At 34.6% G+C, this 22,580-nt stretch overlaps 2 protein-coding genes across 7 annotated transcripts in view; one reads left to right on the forward strand and one right to left on the reverse strand.

The window, feature by feature from the left end:
* LOC127806944 (uncharacterized) overlaps nt 1–4,460 on the reverse strand; it is a 60,132-nt gene extending 55,672 nt beyond the window's left edge. For 3 of the 6 annotated variants that reach the window (XR_008024537.1, XM_052344570.1, XM_052344571.1), the window contains exons 1-2: nt 3,193–4,458; nt 2,357–3,095 (exon numbers count right to left, since the gene is read on the reverse strand). Coding sequence is in view for 4 of the 6 variants with exons in the window: in XM_052344570.1 (XP_052200530.1) it covers nt 2,357–3,095; nt 3,193–4,301 (1,848 nt within the window). In the remaining 2 variants the exon portion in view is untranslated. Of the gene's footprint in view, nt 1–2,356; nt 3,096–3,192 lie in introns of all 6 variants that reach the window. The other 3 variants (XR_008024538.1, XM_052344572.1, XM_052344569.1) reach the window with 2 other exon arrangements.
* A 5,318-nt stretch (nt 4,461–9,778) lies between these two features.
* LOC127806471 (protein LYK5-like) lies at nt 9,779–11,597 on the forward strand. Its single transcript, XM_052343794.1, has 2 exons — nt 9,779–10,509; nt 10,624–11,597. The coding sequence occupies exons 1-2, from the start codon at nt 10,027–10,029 to the stop codon at nt 11,281–11,283; spliced, it is 1,143 nt and encodes a 380-aa protein (XP_052199754.1). The 5' UTR covers nt 9,779–10,026; the 3' UTR covers nt 11,284–11,597.
* The last annotated feature ends 10,983 nt before the right edge of the window (nt 11,598–22,580 follow it).

A 22,580-nucleotide genomic window follows, 5' to 3' on the forward strand; every position in this document is an offset into this window, starting at 1 on the left:
ATCAAATAAAACATCATATGCATTTTTCCATTTTAATCATCCGATGTTAACTCTAAGAGTAACATCCTCATTTATCTCCCATCTTTTGCATGATTGATTTCAGATACTTCAACTAATCTTTTCTTAGGATGATTTGATCAAGTTTTACCATAACATCATCCATGCTTGTAGTTTTACTTAACTTACACTCCAAATATTCAAGTTTCAATCAACTTAACTTCAAACTTCTAGATTCTACAATTTTACTCTATATCTTGAGCTTAGTGTTCATGACTTCTTTTATTTCATCCACTCATACAATATCATCAACAAATAGCATACACCAAGGCACCTCTGCCGAGATATATTTAGAGAGTTCATCCATTACTAGAGCAAAGTGATAAGTGGTTGATGCAATCCAATTGTAATTGGAAAAGCCTTAGTAACTCCTCCATATATTCTAACATGTGTTTCTACTCTGACATATGTCTATATAACATGTATATAAGTAATTCAGACTCCTTTCTTTTCCAAGACCCTCCATAGGACTTCTCTAGGAATTTTATTCTAAGTTTTTTTCTAAATCAATAAAAACCATATGTATTTCCTTTTCTTTATAGCTATATCTTTCCAATTAGGAGCCTTAACAAGTATATAGATTCCATTATTGACCTACCAAGCATGAAACCAAATTGGTTTTCAATCACCTTGATTTATCTACTTAATATTTGCTAAACCAATCCCTCTCCAAATTTCATATTGCAGCCCATTAAGTTGATTCTTCTATAATTTTCACAACATTGAACATCTCCTTGATTATTACAAATAGACACAAAAATGCTCTTCCCCTACCATTAGGCATCCTTTTTGATTGAAGGATCAAATTCGATAATTTGCTAACCAAAAATAACCTCTTCTCCCATGCATTTCCATGCATTTATTGGGAACCATCTTCTTTGCTTTCTTTTTGGCCAAAATGTCAAAAGAAACTTTGAAGAGAATAGAATCCCTCCACTTCCATTCCGTGTGTAAGCTAATATATACAAGAAATCTCCTAATAATTCTCCTAAAAACTAGGAACAGATTACAATCCTAATTAATAGGACTAGATTACAACCATAGCTTCATAATTTACAGATTTACATAAGAGAATAAAAATTTAAAACAAATAAAGCTTTATCTTCTTGGCTCCTTATCCTCTTCTATTCAATCGCCAATCATTCAACTTTAAACTTCAATCATTGACACAAAATATACCCCTTAAGGTTTTCTTCGTTACAGCATTTATATAAAGTTTGTAGCAAGCTCTCTAAGTTCTGTTTTTTGTTGTACCTCTTCATTCCACCACCAAAAATTTTTTTGTTCAGGAATTTTCTCTGACTCTCCTAAAACCATTTTTATCATACTTTAAATAGATATAGTCATTTCAATCCACATTTTGTTTGCCTCTCCTATGATCCAATTGTCACGAATGGTCCGTGACAAGGTTGGCCTTCTGATTCTGATTGAATTAGGAGGCTTAAGAACAGAACAACAACAGAGAGATATGGAGGGAGAAGAATACGCGCGCGCGCGCAAGAGAGAGAGAGAGAGAGAGAAAGATTTGAGCAGAGAGAAAGTCTGAATTCAATTCATCGATGCCCCTCCAAGATAGCCTTAGAGAGAATATATACTCAGCCGTGGGAGGATAGGTCCGCTGTAGCAGATCCTACTCCCTCATTCGGTTGCAACCAACCTTTTTGTCTTTTCCTAGCCACTACACGTCGAACCTAGAGGCTAACTAATCCCCAACAGAAAATAACAGCAAGGAAAGCTAACAAATTACAGCAGAAAGGAAATAAAGAAATAACCAAAATTACAGCAATAAAGAAATTAAAGATAGGTAAACTGGATTCTTCTCGTGACACCAATCTCTTCTGCCACACTTTTTTTCTCTGAAAATAGCACGTTTTTCATCTTTTAGATCCCAACATGTGATTCTTGGGGTTTGGTTTTGTATCATTTTTTCTCCTTCATTTTTCAAAATGGACGTCAAAACAGTGGTAGCACAGATTAGCACAACAATTATTGAGAAAATATGGAGAAACCTTTTTCTTTCACTGCTCACATATTATGTAATATTAATGCATAAGTACTTGCAAGTTACCTAAAATAAGTGATTTCATTACATACTAAAATGCTTTCAAAGTTCTCAAAGTCTTATAAATCTGACAGTGGTGTAGAAACCAAATGGTGCATGGGTAAAAGAATTTAGCTGAGACTAAAAACAAGAAGAAGCCAAAATTTTATTCATTCAAATACATGAATTTTGCATTCAGGTATGTAAAACAGTTCTAAATACTTAGGAAAATCACAGAAAAATAAACTTATTACTTACATGATAAATTTTGAGAGTGTCAAGCAACTTAGAGTAAAAGAATGTTTCCTCATCCTGCAGTTTCATATTGCACATGGAGCTCTCATCTAAACCCCAAATATCTGCAATAACTTTCCTGTGGTCATCTTTATTGTTCAACTCCTCCACGTCACAAATATCCTGGACTCCTCCATTGTCACTGGGCAATGCAATGTCAGGCAAAGGGTAAACCCCACTTACGAGAATATCGTCGTCATCATTCCTAGAATCAATTTTTAGTTTCTTCACAGAATTAACACTTTGATCAAGAATAATTTGTGAACCTTCTTTTCTCTTCAAGCATGACTCTGGACTCTTGTAGTGGGTATTCAAAGAAGAAAGTAATGACAATAGAACTTGGGGATCAGGGAGCGAAATCCGAACTTCATTCTGAATTTCTTCCTTGAGAGGCACACAACTATCCAGCATTTGGTTTCTGGAACAATAATAAGTATCTACCCTGCTGATGAAAGTGTCCAGTAGCTTCAACGCCTCCAACACAAGCCTGAGAGTCCCATGTTTCACAAGAAAATTAGTATGAAGTAGCCCTTTATTGGCTACCAATCGGCTGAATGGACGAGGACATAGGCATTTTATAACACTCTGCCAATCTGGGTGGTTAACATAAGGAGGGTCATCAGGGTGAGAGTCCAGGAACCCTAAAGGCAAGCCCCTGCCTACTTCAGAAATCAGATTCGCTGCCAGGGAAATAGCAGCAAACCTGCAAGTAATTCATTCACAGCACATAAAATGCAAGCACAGAAAAAATATAAATAACAAAATGGGCATATAGGCAAGGAAGAAAGCAAGAAATTTACCAGGTTGGAGATGTATAATCTTCAAGGTTGTAAGGAAACACATCTATGTATAATGAAACAAACGATGGGTTCTCCTTCACGATGGCCAGAAGCAGGTCCCTGTGGTAGTCAATATCCGTTACTTTTAACTTCTTCATGAGACCTAGGAGACGCTTTGGGTTTCCTCTTAATGGCTTGGGTTGTCTTTTTAAATCGGGCATCAACCCATTAGAAGGGTTGGTACAAACAGTTACAAGAACACTGTGGGCAAGCTCCGCAGCATCTCCATCACTATCCCGCCCGGAGATGCTGATTAACTGATCAAGAGTAACGCTCCCAAACAGAACGCTGCGAAGACCTGGCGGTATCAACGACTCCGGAATAAGAATCCTATCACGCAATGTGGACAGAATATAGACAACAGTCTCATCGTCATCATTCCCGAGGCCACGAAGAACCCCAGAATACATTTCCTTCTGCTGTAAAACCCATCTCAACAGTCCCGGCTTCCCCACTTCAAGAAACGATATTGCAAAACCAACAAACGCCCGTCTCGTGGAATGCTTCCTTTTCGCCTGCAGTTTCTTCTGTTTATACTCTGCAAGCTTGGGGAACACCGGGAGCTTAAAATCGAAGCTCTTTGCAACATCAGAAGCCAAGCTCGGACCACGTCGAACAACAGAAGCCAGTAGAAAAAGCACAGCATTCTGACGCTTCGCCTCTTTACTATTCAATTCCTTGTAAACATCTTCCAACTTCTCCACAATAATCAAACGAGCAAACTTGTCAATAGACCTACTGACACCAATCCCCTCCGAATCATTCCCTTTGCACATTCCATCAGGATGTCCTAAAATCGCAGAAATCAAGGACAACACATTCGACAATCCGGGCTTCCCCTGCCGGAGCTTCCAAGCCTGTAGAAGCTCCGAGCAGTTGGATGAAGTCCGCATGTACTCCCGCAGCAATTCCGCCCCAGAATCACCTCTAAGCAACTTGATAAACTCCTTGGATGCATCGGAACATAACTTGACTTCAACTGAGGTCAAATTTCGCAGCAATTCCGTCAATTTAGCCTCGTGTGATGCTTGAGCTGCAAACTTCGGAAGCTTTTCGCTGCCGCCTTCCATGCTGCCAGTGCTTGACTGGCTTAGAATCCTAATTCCAAAACAGAGTAAAATCAAACCCTACACATATACTGCACATGTACTGAGAGAACGAGCGGAAGTAAAACCCTAAACCCTGCTCTTCCAGGCGCCAGTTATTTTATCTTCATAGCAAATCCAAATTCGGGAACCCGATCCGTGCTCAAATCCGGTGCCGGATCTAGCCTTCCCTCGTTTGTCAAATTTATCGTATTTTTTGGGCCAAAATTATAGAGTTTCTTTATAAAAATATTTATTTTTTGTTCTATCATATTAGTAAACCTATTATTTGATGTTATAATTTTAAAGTCCTATCAAATTTTCATAATTTTAAAAATATCTTTTTATGAAATGTAATTTTTGTTTAAAAAAATATATTAACAACATTTTAAACTTATGAACTTTAATTATAACTAATTTATAAACACCATCTTTACTATTACATCAAATCTTATTTTATTAAAAAAATTACCAAAATTAAAATATATATATATACTATAACTATCAACCGTACCAAATAAATCTTCATTTAAAATATTTAATTTTTGACATGTAAGTGCATGGTATGGGTCATTTTTCTAGTTAAGGGTGTTCAAATATTAGTTCAAGACAAAATAATTCATCTGAATCAAAATCAACATATCTAATCTAAAATTTGGGAGTTTTTTATTTGATCTTAATTCAGACTAAAAACTAATTAAAATTTAGAGTCATTAAAATTATATAATATACATAACACTAATAATGTTAATATACATGCAATGATACATACATTAGACACCATAGATGCCAAAGAGCAAACCACCATTTGCTATTGACCCAACATGCAATGTCTTTTGACCCTCTCAATCATTTCTCTTTTTTCTCTTATTCACAAATTGTCTAAAGTCATTTAATCTGTGTTTATTGTCGCAATCGATCACATTGTTGTTTGTCTAACACATACATTAATGCTAGTCTATATTTTTTCTCATAAAAGATCGAATTAAATAAGCTTAAATTGATTCAATTTAATTTAGTCTTCAATCTAACTTTTATGGTAAGTTTGGTTCTAGTTTAATTGGTTGGTTGAACACTCTCAAATAAGATCTAGTTAAAAATATTTACCAAATTAAGATCTACTTTATCATATCAAATAACAAAAATTACTTGTGACAAGTGTTTATAGACTGACAATTAAAAAAAATTCAAAGTGTTGGCCCAAAATATAAATAAATTAAAACTGATGAGGATGGGGTAGAATAACTATCGCATCAACTGGTGGTTATATAATATAATAAGGTATTAAGGGTAGATTGGTAAAATGAATACAACTAACTTATGCGGAATACATGTATAAGAAGAATTTTATCGGTAATTGAGGAGAATTAGAAAAAAAAAAAAAAAATCATTAGCATTGAAATAACCTGACAAAATAGCAGCAATTCGTGCCTCCTAAAATGATTTTTGCCCGACTTAAGAATCAGAGGGCAATTCTAGGAATGCCTTGAGTAATTCCTTTAACTCTCTGTATGCAGATTAACACAAAAAAAGAATAGAGAGAAAAAAATAATTGAAAGCTGATTAACTATCACCCGTATTTAACAAAATCTATTTGTGCGAATTCTTTAACCACATCAATTGTTGTGTTTATAGTACATGAGTGTAAGTGTGTGGGTGGTTGTCCCACATTGGTTGTGTAATGAGATGGAGAGTGGGTATTTATACTCCTTCCTCTCACTTGTGTTTGGATCTTAAGGAGCACCCAGATTTTGTGAGTGGGCGAACCCCTTAACTCTCGCACGCGCTACAATTGTTGTCCATCCGGGTAGGTCATATAAATATATTTTTATATAAAAAAATAACAAATTAAATTTTTTTTTTTTTTTGTTTTTTTACTTTATTTCCTCTTCTTCCCAAAGCGTCTCCATTAATTCCATTAAATTGTTCTCGGTTGCTTCATCTTCTCCAAGCGTTGGCTTTTACTCCGACATTCAATGCCGCTTTGATGGATGTGTCTGTTCAGCCTCCTCGACCCGGCTATATAAGGTGTGGCTGAGCTTCACTGTGAGGTAGATGATCTGGATCCTTCTCGTGTGTCAGCCAACAGAGAGCAAGTGCCCCAATAGTTCTGCTAGATCCGGTCGAGCGTGGTCGTCGTTCACCGAAGTTGGTCGTTGTATCCTGCGTTGATAGTCGCCGGAGCCTGCCAGTGACCGGAGCAGGGCATTACTGTCTTCAGGACAGCGCTTAAGGCGTGCCTCGGCCTTTGGATGCTTTCCTCTTCCTGTCGGGTTGTTGTTTCTATTCTTCCAGCGTCCCTCAGTTGCAGATTGCCTCTCTGATAACCGAGTTTGAGTTCCAGTTGTTAGTTTTTGCTGACTGTTATATATTGCAATAGATACAAATATACTTCTGTTGCTGTGGGTTTGTTTTGGCCATTGTGGGTTTATATACGTTGTTGTTGTTGTTGTTGTTGGGTGTGTGGGACTTTGTTAAATTGTGTAATTCCTTTATATTACATTGCTGTTTCAACATCAATTGGTGCCCACAATGGGGCCTTTCTAATCTTTCAAGTGTGTAGTAATTAATCAACTATGTTAATGTGAAGAACAAGCCTCTTAATTTGAGTTGTCGGTTGATTATTTTGATACATTTCAATGGCAGAGTCAAATGATGTGAACAAAGCTTTTACTACCATCAGGGGCGGATCTAGCAATTTGGGGAGGGATGGGCTGGGCTGGGCTAGGCTGGGCTGGGCTAGGCTATGCTGGGTCAGGGGTGGGCTGGGCTAGGTTGGGCTGAAATGAATTTAAGCTAAATTTTTATATTAGAATTTTAATTTTTTTGTGAGCTGCCCTAAGCTTCAGCTCACATTTGTATCCGCCCCTGAAGCCCAGGGCAGCTCAAATTTGTATCCGCCCCTGACTACCATAGATATTGACAATTTGCAAGAAGAAAGGATGAAACCTATGCAAGACTGAAAGGATGAGATGCAAGATGCTATGAAAATGCTTACGAGAACACAATACAAAATCTTGGCAAAAATAAAGGTGAAAAGGAAAGTTTGTAATTGGAGATTATAGTGCAGTGGATCTAACTATTGAAGAAGAAATTTGTAGAAAAATAGAGAAGGATAGTAAAGATGTTGTTTTGCCTTTGATCGATGTTTTGGATTCGATGATAAAAATTTATATTATTCTTATGTTAAAAATTTTTATTTTTAGTGCACCTAAATTATGTTTTAAGTTTTATATGCACCATCATGAAAATCAATTTCAACTAGTGCTAAAAATTTCATTCTCAAATCCCTTGATTGGATTTTGTTTGGAAAAACAAGTATTTATTGTCAAATGAATATTTTATATTTGATATATCAAAATTGGTTATATTGCTTTGAATCTCAAATATATATTTTAATTTTGAAGGCCAACATTTCAATCGTTTTTGAAAAATGGTTGACCATTTTTTTAAGTATGTCGATCGTTTTTATGTAAGCTTCCAGCCAAGTGCGGTCGATAGCTATATATTGTATTATTTTTGGTCGACCATTTTCTATCATGTCGACCGTTTCTTTTGAATTTGCACTAATTGGTTGACCAATCTATTGTTCTAGACGACCATTTTTGTCACATATCATTTTATTGGCAAGTTTTGCGGACTTCAATAGCTAAATAATGGTTAGTTTGCTTCAAGCTTTGAAGAAGTTTATAAATATTAAAATCTCTTGATTGCATTTTATTTGGAAAAACAAGTATTTATTATTAAATGAATCTTTTATATTTGATATATCAAAATTGGATATATTGCTTTGAATCTCAAATATATATTTTAATTTTGAAGGCCAACATGTCAATCGTTTTTGAAAAACGGTCGACTATTTTTTTAAGCATGTCAATCATTTTTATGTAAGCTCTTGCTCAAGTGCACTCAATAGCTACTGCATCATTTTTGGTTGTCGTTTTCTATCATATCAATCGTTTGTTTTGAATTTGCACTATTTGGTCAACCAATCCATTGTTCTAGCCAATCATTTTTGTCACATATCACTTTATCGGCTAGTTTTGCAAGTTTCAATGGTTAAATAACGGCTAGTTTGCTTCAAACTTTTGAGAAACTTATAATTACAGCCCAAAAGAGTTATGAAGAAAACTAATGAGTGAGAATAAAATCATTTGAGCTCACATTTATATTTTTACTTCTCAATTGTATTTGTGCTTTTATTTTCTTCTTTATTTGCAATATTTTGTTTAAACCTTATATGTAATCTTTGAGATATTTTTTGTAACTGAGAGTGTCTACTATAAGATTATTTCTTTATATATATTTTTTATATTTCCTAACTTGTGAATTAAAGGAACTACTTGTGTATAAGTAAGAGATTGTATTTTCTAACTATTTATACTAGAGAGCTTACTTAGTTAAGTAGAAGATTTAATAGATTGATTTTGAAATTCTTAATAGCGAGTTATAATACATCGGAATAAATTGGGTTTAAATCGAATCACTTTAAATCCTTTGTGCCTCTAATATATTTTGATATTTCTTTTAACTGTATTTTATTGTTTTCATAATTATTTTTTAAAATCTCATAAAAAAATTTAAATTCTTAAATTCCCAATTCCCGTCTCTTGTCACCAAAGGTGAAAGCCCTCACCTTAAGGGCCCCCAACTACCCCACACCAAGAGGAAGAGGTTAATCAGGTACACGCGGGCCACGGTCAACGGGAGGCCCAATAGTGACTGCCCACAAGGACCCCACCTCATTGGAGGCAGAAATCCCACATTATGACTGGTCAAGTTCGAACCTGACTCCTTGGCACCAATCTACCGCCGCAACCATACTTGCTACGCCTTGGGGCCCAATCGCGTCTCTTGAGTTGAGTGTATGCTGCCCATTCATTAAAATCCTGGACAATCACAACAAACCTCTTCCGTGTGAACAAATTCATAAAAGAGGATGCTTCATCCTGTCATTTTGTACTTTGACCTGTGAAATTAATTACTTTCTAGTGGCCAGGTTTATAATAAAATTTCAGAATCTAAATATGTTTAACAATATGTATATATATATTTGTACACCATATATGTACTTGGTAGATATGTTCATGTTCTAAAAATGTCACGAATAAAAGTATAATGATAATAAGTTTTTATTAAATATATAATTAAATGAGATGCACTTCAAAATTAATATAAAGAAACAAAATTCTATATGTTTATCATATTATACTTAACAATTTAAATATTCACTAGTGAAATAAAAGATAAATTGACCAACACCCCTTAAATCTACTCAAATCAATCCCTAACTTTCTAAAATTATATAGAATACTTCCTTGGTTAGTTGGCTTCACGTGTCTGATTAATTTTAATTTTAAAATATTAAAGACGACAATTTAGATAAATTTTAATATTTAAAGAAAAACATGGTCAATTAATACCAAACTTTTCAGGTATTCCATTCAATTGAAATTTGCTAATAGGAGAAGTACATTAATTCTATCAGCATCTTGGTGGAGATCGGCAAAAGGCTATTAGTAGTTCCAGACTCGATATCGGATATGGTACACTGGCGTGATTTAGCAGACGCAGCGAACCAAGTCCGAATCGGCAGCCGCGCTTCAAAACAGAACTAAGTCAATCATCCGCCATTAAAAGATTCAGAGATAACGCCGTATAGTTAATCTGATAGAATCATTTAGCTCCCCCTTTCTCTTCTCCTCCTCACATGTGTAAATCCAAGAGGAGCACGGACGCTACCGGGCCGGGGAAATCGAGCTCTCGGATCTCAAGAACCAGCACCACCCCCGCAAAATCATCGAAACGTTCGTCGCCAAAGAGCTCCGAAGTGCACCGATCGCCTTTTGATCCTTCAACAAGCAATAACTACACCACCACAGGCTCCGGCTACTACAAGGACTCGTGGCAGTCCCCGGCTTCTTCATTGTCGAGCCTCAAAGATTCTTTACCAACCGAGACTGCTCACCTGTACGATTTCTCGGAGATTTGCTACGCCACCAACAACTTTCTCGCCAGAAAGTTCTCGTCCTCTTCGTCATCGGCTTCCTGGCGGTGCATGATTCGAGGCCGCGACGCCGTCGTTTTCCAGAGGAAGTTCCACTGCCGGATTCCTGAGGAGGTGCTCCGCGAGCGGCTCTCGCTGATTTACAGAAGTCACCATACTAGCTTGATCAAGCTTCGCGGCGCTTCGGTCTCTGGAAACTACATTTACCTTGTATATGACTACGTTCACGGAGTTAATCTCGCTGCTTGTCTTCGAAACCCTAACTTCGCTGTCCTTTCGAATTGGATGTCTCGAATGCAGATTGCGACCGATCTCGCTCACGGCCTTGATTATATTCACCATTCTACAGGATTGCGTTCGAGTTTTATACATAATCACATCAAGAGTACGAGCGTTATTGTCACAAACACGTCGCTGAACGCCAGAATTTGCCATTTCGGCACGGCGGAGCTCTGCGGCGAGGTGACGAACGGCGTCGAAGTAGAAGAGTCGAAATTCCTGAAGAGATCGGACAGCCAAGAGTTGATGTTCAACGGCACGAGAGGATACATGTCGCCGGAGTACCAGGCCACCGGAATCGCGACGCAGAAGTCCGACGTGTTCGCGTTTGGCGTAGTGATTCTAGAGCTGTTGTCCGGCGAAGAGCCTCTGAGGTACAGGTTTGAAGAAGGAGGTGGTTACGTGAGGGTTTCGGTGGTGGAGACTGCGGTAGAGGCGGTGAAAGGCGGCGGAGGGAGGCTGAGGCGGTGGATGGACCCGAGGCTGAAGGACTCGTATCCGTTGGAGGTGGCGGAGAAGACGGCGCGGATGGCTCTGGACTGTGTAGAGACGGATCCGGAAAGGAGGCCGGATATGGGTCGTGTTGCGGGTCGGCTATCGAGACTATATTTGGCGTCTCAGGCTTGGATGGAGACGATCGGCGTCCCAACCAATTTCACCGCCTCTATTGCCGCTCGGTGACCAACAGCTTCCCGGCCTATGGAAGGTTACGTAACAGTATTTTTTTTTTTTTTAATAATATTATTAATATATTTTTTTGTACATCTTAAATTACATAAAGATATATTAATAATAAAAATATCTCTCATGAGAGGTATAAAGACATGTGAAGAGCATGAAGACGGAGATATTTTGATCATAATATCTCTTTATATAGTCCAAAATATATAAAAATGATATACATCTTAACATGTTTTCTTTTTTTACATTTACAGCTGTATTGTTTCTTTTTGCTTAGACATTTACTGTTATATTCAAATAAAATAATTCATTTCAGATCAATTAATTTGTTTTATTCGTATTGGTTACGTACGCATTTGTTATTTTGTTTGCATTTTGTTATTCGGTTTTTAGACACACCTCAGTTGAATTACATTTTAAGGGTTGACATTTTCTGGGCACTCCCATCCATTCGGTGGCTGCTGTGGTGGTGAGCTGGATGTTCAATAATAAAATTAATTCCCACACAATTTTTTAGCCAGATATATCTTAGCATGGTGACGCCATGAATATATATATATATATGTATATAAATGTTTGAAAAAATTTTGAGCGGTCCCATATTTGTAAGAATTATTTTTTATTTTTAAGAAAATATAACAAGCACTCTTGATATTTAATATTATGTTACTATTTTTTTTTTCTATCATTAGTTAAACATTAAAAAATAATAAAAATACTCTTATAATAATTTTAAAAACCTTTTCTATTTTCTCATGTTTTTCTCCTTTCTTTCTCTTCTCATTCTATTCTTTCTCGTTTCTAACAAAGACCAACCGCAGTGATAGTTCTTCACCTATGTCGACGACAGTGGCAAATAATCCCTCTTGTCATCGCGTGATCCGCACTTCACTTCAATGGAAAAGCAAAAAAGAAATTCAAATAATGCAGCCACGGCGTATAAAAAATAAAGTGGTCAGAGTCTCCTAAAATAAAAAATGGCGGTCTCAATCAGCCGAATCAAAGTGGGTAATGGATTAGTGGTTGACCAAGATGCATGTCATTTACGATTTTGCCCCTTATTTATAAAACATGTTAGCCAACTTTCTTCTCCCCCCCCCCCCCCCCCCCTCACCCTCTCATGCAATGTACATTGTATACTTCTTGAACGAGTAAAATTTTGTTTGGCTGCCATTGAAAAAGTCGCCCCATTTTGTGTCTTGGTTTAGAATGTTTGGGACTTCTTCCAAACTGTCGTACCTTCACAAACTTCATTTCACTTCAAAATTTTGAACGGAAAACAATGAAAAAAAAAAAAGACCGCCACCTCTCCCTTCTCATTACATCATATATATAATCATTGATCGACATCGATATTATAACATTTCTAGCAATGTTCCTACATCAGACTCACCCCAATAACGTGATTTTTATTTTCAATGAACAAACTCAATAACTCCAACATTTATAATTTCAGGAACATAGTTTCAGACTTTACACATCAAAACTGATAACCTTCTAATCCAATCGATTACTACACCCAAATCACTATAATTTTTGGCAACAAGAAACTCAAGTGACTAGTTTACTAGATTTAATTGTCCTTCTAGCAAACTCTAGTAGATCCAATGACTGTCAAAGTTCTCCGCACCAAATTCGCCAATACTTCAAATATGGTCAACAGCCGCACCTAACCAGCAAGCTTTCTAATGATGAGCAGCAACTCGGGCAACTAGATTTAAAAAAAAGTTATCCATTATTTCAGTTTTTTTAATTGTTTAATTAAATTATTCATATCTAATTTAAATCCAATAAATGTAATATTTGAATTATTGTAGTAGGTCTATCAATAATTTTTTTCAATCTTCACTTTCATTTTCTTGACAGCTCATAGGAAAATCAAATAACGTTTTCAATTTTTATTTTCCTCAACATAAATGAAAATTAGTAGACTAAAATGAAAATGACAAAATAAAAAGGAATAAATTTTTTTTACAATGGTTTTAAACAACCTCCTACTATTTCGAAATATATCGAAACATTATGAGAATCTAAGGTTGCATTCTTTTTGTTTTTCAATTTTCAGTTTTGAATTTTGAATTCATTTTTGTTAGTTTTATATAATGACAAATATATCCCAAGAGGGAGTGAATTGGGATTTGGGTGATTTTAAGAAACTTGAAGAACTTTAGTTAATCAGGATACTAGGTTTCGAAACCTGAATATGTTTCGAAACTGACATCTTTGTCAAGTATGTTTCGAAACACAAGTGAGTATGTTTCAAAATCTTAATTACTGGAAGGTGTGTTTCGAAACCAACTGTAGTATGTTTCGAAACCTTGTTCTCTGGTTAGTTTATTTCGAAACTTCTTTTATTTTAGAAAAAATGATTCTTTTGAATACACAGATAACACTAATAAACCAATGAGATAATCAAGACACGAGCACACGAGATTTATAGTAGTTCAGCACCCGCCTACTCCACTACCTTCAAACTTACCCACTTGAAGGATTTTCAACCACAATCACTTTTCACTTAGTGATCAACACACCAAGGGTTTTACCACGGTTCACCCTAAAACCTTACACGATGAGTTTTTATGACTTAACTCAAACCTTGACCACAATGAGCTTTTTCGGGATAAACTCGAACCTTACAACTTGTGAGTTTTACACTCAACTCAAACCTTACAATTTTAAATGAGATAAGTAAAGTTTACCTCTTATAGCCCAATGGACTTACGTAATGAAAACGACTTACCAAAACACGGCTGTACAAACCTCTTTGGTTTGAGAGTGGGAGAGCATGGATGAATGAATGCTTTAGCTTGCTTCTCCTTTTTCACTTCACACAACACACTTGAAGATGGATACCAAGGATCTTCGTTGAAACCTTTCTCAACTGATTTCGTTCACATGTGCTTGTGAGTGTAACTAGTGTCTCTTGAGAGTATGGATGAATAAGTGCTGGCTCTCTCTTGTCTTGTGTATTGTATATATCTTTACATCTCTAAAGACCTGCTATATATATATATCGAGAAACAAAGTTCTAACAGTGGCGGAGCCAAGGAATAATTTTAGTCCGGGCTAAGGGCTAATTTTAGCCCTGGCCAAATTATAAAAATTATAATTATTCATACTAATATATATATATATATAAAATTAAAAAAATAAAAAAGCTAGCTGGGGCCAAGGCCCCAGCTGGCCAAAACGTGGCTCCGCCACTGAGTTCTAACTGGAAATAACTGTTAGAGACAAGATCAGAAAAATAGGTTTCGAAATATATACTATATTTCGAAATATCATAGAACTAGACCAAGGTTTCGAAACATCACAGCTTCCAGCTGGACAAAGCACTTAGAGACACAGACAAGTAGGAGACAATGTCCTTGAGGAATCTTATGGACAATAGAATATAAAAATAGTCTCCACTTAGACATTTAACAAAAGATATTGCAAGGCATGGAGAGATTACTTCAGAATGATATTTAAATGGTTTTTGATTAAACAAACACTCAGCTTCCATGCTACCTGGTTTTGAAAAATATTCTGCTGACACAAAGTCAGAAGTTTCGAAACATAGACATGAGATTTCGAAACCTACTTCGAAAACTTCTTTCAAAACATATGCAACTCAAAATAAATAGTTGAATGCACAGCAAACAGAGACATAGGTTTCGAAACATGATAGGGTAGGTTTCGAAACATACTTCATAAATTCAATATAGGTTTCGAAATATGATATGCAGATTTAGCAAACAATGAAATCTAGACCAAAACTATTTCGAAACATATATCGAAACATATAAGAACAGTGTTTCGAAACATAGACACTTGGTTTCGAAACATCATTCATGCATTTGGATTCTTTCAAACATTTAAGCTAACGCGCCTAAAAACTACTTATGCATTGTTTTGAAATAAGCCTATTTCGAAACATGATTATCTCAAGGATGGATTTTGCATCAAAACTCTTTTTCTCATATACCAAAAATATGATACAACAATTTTCAGTTTTCTGTTTTCTAGTATGTTTTTAGAAAATTGAAAACGCATTCTTTTTGTCATTTTGATTAACTATTTCCAAAACAAAAAATTAGAAAACGTGCATGTTCTCTTTGAAATTTTAAAAATATTTTTTAATAATATTTTATTTAATAAATTTGATTATTTAGTAAATTATAAATATTTAATATTAATATATTATTAAAATATATATATACATTTTAAAGTTAATGAATTTTATAATATTTTTTTCTATTACAATAATAAAATATGAATAAATAAATATGTTTTGAATTCAGAGTTTGTTTTGAATGAAAACATTTAAAATAACTTTTTGTTATTTTGAGTTTTCTTTACAATTTTTTTTTATTTTCAAAAATGCATTTTTAAAAACAGTAAAGAGAACGCATTTTCAATATTTTAAAAAATTAAAAATTAAAAATGACTTGAAAACAACAAAGAGAACGCAACCTAAGAAGAGTTGTTTTGATTATTGTATATTTTGTTACTTATTTTATTATAAAAAAACAAGTAAATTGTAATAATCACCCTTGAAATTCGTTTTAATGGTAAAAAATACCCTTCATATTAAAGAAATGGCAAAAATCGCCGTTCTCGTTAAAATATAAAGTCATTTATAAGGACTACTATATAGTGAGGTTTGCTTTAATTGTAAAGACACCCCCCTCCCCCATTTAGTGAGATGTTAAGACAAAATGATAAAATACCCTTCGGGAGCATTTGATACAGGAATGCTCTTGAAAATCTTTGATTCCCAGTATTTGCCCAATTTTATATTTGCTTAGGTTTAAACATCCTCATGAATGTTAAGTATTCTTTTTTAAGAATTTTGTATTCCTATATTTGGTTTAAATACAACACTCTTGAAAATTCATGTTCTTTTTCTAAAATTACCTTTATTTAATTTTTTGTTTAAAAATGATAAATTTCTTCTACTACATAAAATATTAGGACCCATAACATCTTTAGAAAGTCAACAAAATATTATTTTTATACATTATGTGTGTCTGTATATATAATATATATACATAATATATATGTTTATATTTAATATAAATATATATAATATGTTTGTATAGAATTATAAAAGGGTAAGAGGTGTTTTAATCTTTTTCTTTGTTAAAAACATTCCCAAGTCCATGAGAAATTTAGATTTCTAATCCCTTATAGAAATCTTTTTGTGGGAAAGTTGCTTAATATTCACGGAATCCTATTTTTTAGAATTTTTTTTATAAAAAAGTTATACCAAATATGGAAATATAGATTCCTAACCAAACATTCTCAAGAATCTTAAAATTTATTCCATACCAAACACCTCCTTAATTTTAACACTATTGTAAAAATAAAGATAAAACATCAATTGTGACCATGCCCCCTGGTAGCCTTTGAAAGTTCATCATAGAAACCTATAAAAGTGTTAGGGTTCTACAGTTAAACCCTGGTGATTTAGGGTTTTGGCATTAGGCTTAACAATTGCTACGATTCATGTTAAGGGACATAAGAGTAGGAGAAAGAGGTGGAGGGGAGAAACAAAGAGATAAAAAATAAAGAGGAATGGAGAGATATCAAAATACTTAAAACATAGACATGAACAATTATCGAACTCAAATTTGATGAATCCAAAATAGAGAAAAAAAATGAAATGGGGAGGGCAAGGGAATCATCAAACTTAATTAGATCTATCTAGATTTGATGAAACGTAAATGCATTTGCATTTCGTTAAGTCTAGAACAAAAAGAAAATGAGATAGCCTTATCTAGATGGTAGGGTCTAGCTATGAAAGAAGATCAGCGATAAGGAATAGAACACGTTGGCACTGATTAAAACCCATCCATGCTTACTAAGATTCATGATGGTCTCTTACAAAGGAAAAAAAGTTCATTGATGCATTATTATTGAATTGAGAAAGAAAGCGGAGAAAAGAGATAAAGAGAATGGAAAAATATTATGTGGTGTTCTTTTCGTATTTTAGTTTTTAGTTTTAAATTCATTTTTTGTTTTGTGTTTTGAGTTTCTATTTTGGGAGTGCTGAAAATGTATTCTTTTTATCATTCTGAAAAAATGTTTTTAAAAACTGAAAACCAAAAAATGAGTTCACTTTGAGATTTTGAAAAAAATTATTTTATGATATTTTATTCAATAAATTTGATTCAAAGTAAATTGTAAATATTTATTAATAAATTATAAATTTAATTTAAAAAATTTAAAATATAATACTAGAAATAATTGATGATTTAATCATATATAATGTATTAAAATTACAAAGTATTTTCTAAAGTCATTTTTAATTTGACTTAACTAATAATTTCATAATAAAATTATTTTTACCTACAAATTGAAATTTGACATTAATTTTGAGATTTAGATCACCCACAGCATAAATATTAAAAAAAATTATAAATTATAAATCAGAGAATAATAAAATATTGATTTATCCAAAATTTTAAAAATATCATTGAAAATAAAAATTAATAACAAAACCATATTACATATTCAATGGGCGTGGAGGGCAGAAGAAATGACAAAAAGGCAGAAGGAAGAGATGGTAGAAGGGTAGAAGAAACGATCGGCGGTGGCTGTGGTGATGGTGGAACTGAGCGTGGAGGGTGGTGACAGGCGTGGATGACGGATCTAAGCATGGTGGGCGATGGTGGTGGTAGATTTGGGCGTGGAAGGCAGTGACGGATGATGGTAGTTGCGATGATGGCGATGGCAGTGGAAGATTTGGGTTGCTTGTTGGAAGAAATAGTGGAGCTTGAAAGAGATAAGGAAGAAGGAGTCCGATTTGTTCAATGGAGTTTGATATGGGTTTCAAGAAATGAGAAAGAGAGTCTGGAAGAGAGAAGGAAATAAGAAGGAGATGAAGTATGGCCGATGTTTGCACTGCATGAGAAAGAAAACGCAGGCATTTTTTGCATTTTCAATTTTTACTGTGTGTTGGCTGAAAACAGTTAAAACGATTTTTTGTTATTTTGTATTTCTTTTACATTTTTTTTTCTTATTTTCGAAAATGCGTTTTTGAAAATAACAATGATAACACATTTTTATTATTTTAAAAAATTAAAAATTGAAAACGATAAAGAGAACAAGTTCTTAGAGTTTGTAGTAGTGCTCGATTGAAAACGAGAGAAAATTGGGACTTTGTTGCTGGCATAAGTCAAAAATAACGAGAAAGAAAAGAGAAATAGAGAGTAATTAGAAAAAAAATAGAGAAAAAATAAAGATTTTTAATGTATGAGATTGTTTTGGTCATCTTGAAATGTTTAACTATGATTAATTAACAATAGATGAAAAGTTTTATGATATTAAAATACAATAATATTTGTTATATATTTTCAAATATTAGGGATTTGCAATTATTATAAATCTCAGGGATACCAAAATATATATTTCTTAAATCCATTGCAAAATGATCACCGTACCATGTTCCTACCCTCTCTTTTATTCTCCCTAAACTATATATATATATATATATATATATACTAGGGAATGCCCGTGCTTAAAGTCACGGCGTAAATAATATTAAGATTAAAAAATAATAATAAATAAAAATTAAATTAAAAAAATACTTTACAATTTGAATAAATTAAATTAAAAATTAAATATCAAATAATACATACCAGTTAGTGTTATTGCTGCCAATCAAATATAAAAAAATTAAAATATCAAATACTAATTAGTGCTGCCAATCAAATTATAATTACATAAAAAAATAAACATTATATTGTCATTCACCAAAAGAGTGGGTTAAACTTTTACAAAAAATAGGTTAAACCTTTACAAAATATGTATGCTTTACAAAAAATGTGTCAATAACATGTCTTCAAACATGTGTTTACCTAAACTTCCTCCTCATTACTTTCCAAAAAGTCTTCGTATCAACTTGTATGTATCTCCAATGATGAACATGCACAATAATCTGGTAATTTGTGAAATAAAAAAAATATAGATTAGTACATTTGTTGGAAATATACACATCAAAATATACTTTGAGATTGAAATTACCTTATTACATCCCCATTGAAACAAGATAGTTGTATTTCTCTTTTTAAGCTCCATATATTTTTCCATCCTATCCTACAGAAGTCCATATTTCAAATTATTATCAAATTTAAATTTTAAAAAAAAGTTATATAATCAATAAAAATAAATCTACATGGTTACCTTCTGAACACTACAACAATACTTCAGGATAAACAATATTTGTAGTAGAATCCAAACAATCTTTAGGGAGCAGGATACTTATACGATCAAATGATGTACATCTGGACAATGCCACATATAATTGCCCATGGCTAAACACTGGTATGCGCAAATCAACCCCAACAAATTTCACAGATTGTCCTTGAGATTTATTAATAGTCAGGGCATATGCCAATTGGACTGAAAATTGACGTCTTGTCATTTGAAAAGACATTTCTGAAGAAGATGGTGCCAAAGATATCCTTAGTATGAATGCCAAATTGCCAAACTTTTCTCCAGTTAAAATTTGAGCTTCAATTATGCGAGTGTCGCACCTAGTAACCATCAATCTTATACCATTACATAGTCCATCTTTCGGTGCAATGTTTCTCAACAATATTATAGGACAACCACCTTCAACTCTAACTTAAAAGTTGGCAACCCAGGAGAATCCAATGAATTTAAATATTCATTAGGATATCTATTTGTAATAGTAGGATCGACTTCATTATCTTCAGACATTTTATCTGTTGCAAGATAAGTATGTAATCTCCCTGGAAAGATATTCAATGCAGTAGTATTGATGTCATTGACATCATCGTTACGCGCAGACAAAATTGTGCATTTAGTTAAAAATGTTGGGGTTGACGTCTCTATTATGTTCAACCGTGGGTAAACTGTAGAGAGTAATTCATTCAAATATTGACATTTGTGTATTGTTGATGGAAGGTTAACGATTTCTTGAGGATTGGTCCCAATCTAAAAAAAGTGAAATCAATAAAAAAAATAAGAATGAAAACACAATTTATTAATTTAAAATATCTATATAATATGACACAAAGGTTATAGTAGTGTTACCTCCATCAAAAAATTTGCAAAATTAGCATTTTCACAGTCTTCATGATTCAAGCGCATATTCAAATTCAAAGTTAAGATATGTATATGTTTCCATAGAACAGAGTGTCTTAATGATGCATTCACAATTTGCTCGCGAATTCCTTTGGGTATAACTGGTAAGATTTGTTGAAAGTCTCCACCAAGAACAACAGTAATACCCCCAAATGGCTTGTCACTATCACAAATATCCCTCAATGTACGATCAGCTGCCTCAACACAATGTCTATGTTGCATCGGAACTTCATCCCAAATTATGAGTTTTGTAGTGACCCATGATTAAGAATTAAATTAATTATTGATGCAGTGTGATAATATAATTTAAAGAAAATATTAAAATAATTTGTTGTGATTTAATAAAATTTAATTATGTGATTTTAAGGAAATAAGAAATTAAATAATTAATTAATTTGTATTAGGAATTTCTGGAATTACAGTAAAATTAAAAGAAATTCAATAGTGGGATTTTCAAAAATTTCGGGAGTTAATGTAATTAATTAAGTGGGCGTTAGTGCAATTAAAGGAAGTTGGAAGGGGGCTGGCGCATTTTCCGCAAAAGCGGCCGAAGACCCCTTTAAATTTAATGGGGGGCACTATAGGGGTAAAGGCGGGCGCGGGCACGAGCGGTCGCGCGCGAGGGCAGCCGTGGGCGAGGCGCGGGATCGAATCCGCGGGCGAGCATGCGCGCGAGGCAGTGAAATTCGGCCGATTTTAATTCAGCCCAGGCGTCCAAAAACGACGCCGTTTCGTCTATGGCGGTGGACTCCAGCGGCCACCCACGTGCTGCCACGTGGCCGCGCCTCAGCCGTTCTTTTTGCCTCTTTTTAAAGCCCAAATCGGGCGTTTTTCATGCTGGTTCGAACAGTGAGCAATTGCAGAAATTCCAGTGCTCGCGTGAACGTGAAAATGGATGATTTTGGTGCTTAAATCCAGATTAATTCAAGTTTAATTCAAGTTTTAATTACCCAGGTATGTAGAGCAGCTAGTAATTAATATTCTGTACGGTCAGAATTTCATTTTGCGTCCAATTTTGTTAATTTTGGCAATTAATTGGGATATTGCAGTTTGTATAAATTTTACCGTGTTGAGTCGAAACGAGCCTAAGGATATCTCTGTTAAGGCAAGTTCTTTTCACCCACCTCGTCGTTACTTTCGTTGTCAAATTATTTGACCTCCCTTCGTCTGTTTCGGCTCGTTTATTAATTATGAAAATTTGAGTCGTCTGATTTAAATTTAATTTATTAAGCTGGCTTCGAGGATTTTATTAGCGTGATTTAATTTAAAATAAATATAAGACTCATTGAGATTTTAATTGTGGTGCGCTTACGTGGGATTTTAGACGGCTAAATTAATTATATTACACGGTAGATTTATTTAATTAAAGTCGCGATTTTATTTATTGTCAGCGAACGTTTTACTTCGCAGCGGGTGCGTAAGAAAAGTAAGGAACGGCCGTGTAAAGGCAAGCTCTTAACCCTCTCTTCCTGATCTTTAATTCCCGTGGAAGACCCCGTAATTTCCTGTATTTTATCACCTTCCTTACTTTAATTCGGCACTTTGTCTTATTGGTTGAACTATTATTCATTTGTTTTAATTTAAATTAAATCTGAGGCTTCTATAATTTTATTCGTTGTGAGCCTAAGGGGGTTTGTACCGCCCCCATTCCTTTCGGAATGATGCTGAACCCAGTTGGGACTAGGTTCCTAGACGGGCGGGTTTATTTATGATTTTATTGGGTTTATTTACAGTTTTTCTTAGATTTATTTATGGTTCGGTTAGAGCTATCGAGCAGTAGGGCAGGGGTTGGTTGTTGGTGACGTTGGGGTAGACTATGATACGGCCCTGATGTGGACCGTCGGGTGGACACCCCTAGTCACTGGCCGTTGACCGGTGCCGGGCACTGCTGACTAGCTCTACCGGTCTGTGATTTACTGCGTGATTAGATACATTGTATTACTGTTCATGATTTGATATGCACATGGGTACGGGATGCATATTGGGATATCCATTTATTGAGAATGCTTGGACACGGACATTCTAGTTTGGTTAGGTTGCATCCAGCGCGAGCATATGCATGGCGTGTGGTTTACTATGTGGGCGGAGCATGGCCTGATGCCTGGATGTATGGGCGCCTTGTATCACGTTGATGCTCACTACGCCATTGCATTTCTATGTGCATTGCATGGATACTGATAGTATTTAGTTCTCGGACGGGA

The sequence above is a fragment of the Diospyros lotus genome, chromosome 7, assembly GCF_014633365.1.
Source record: "Diospyros lotus cultivar Yz01 chromosome 7, ASM1463336v1, whole genome shotgun sequence".
NCBI lineage: Eukaryota > Viridiplantae > Streptophyta > Magnoliopsida > Ericales > Ebenaceae > Diospyros > Diospyros lotus.

Coding starts and splice junctions, on each gene's coding strand:
- LOC127806471 (XM_052343794.1), top strand. CDS start 10,027: ATGTGTAAATCCAAGAGGAGCACGGACGCTACCGGGCCGGGGAAATCG. Junction 10,510..10,623: donor TCAAGCTTCGCGGCGCTTCG/GTCTCTGGAAAC, acceptor TCTCGAATGCAG/ATTGCGACCGATCTCGCTCA.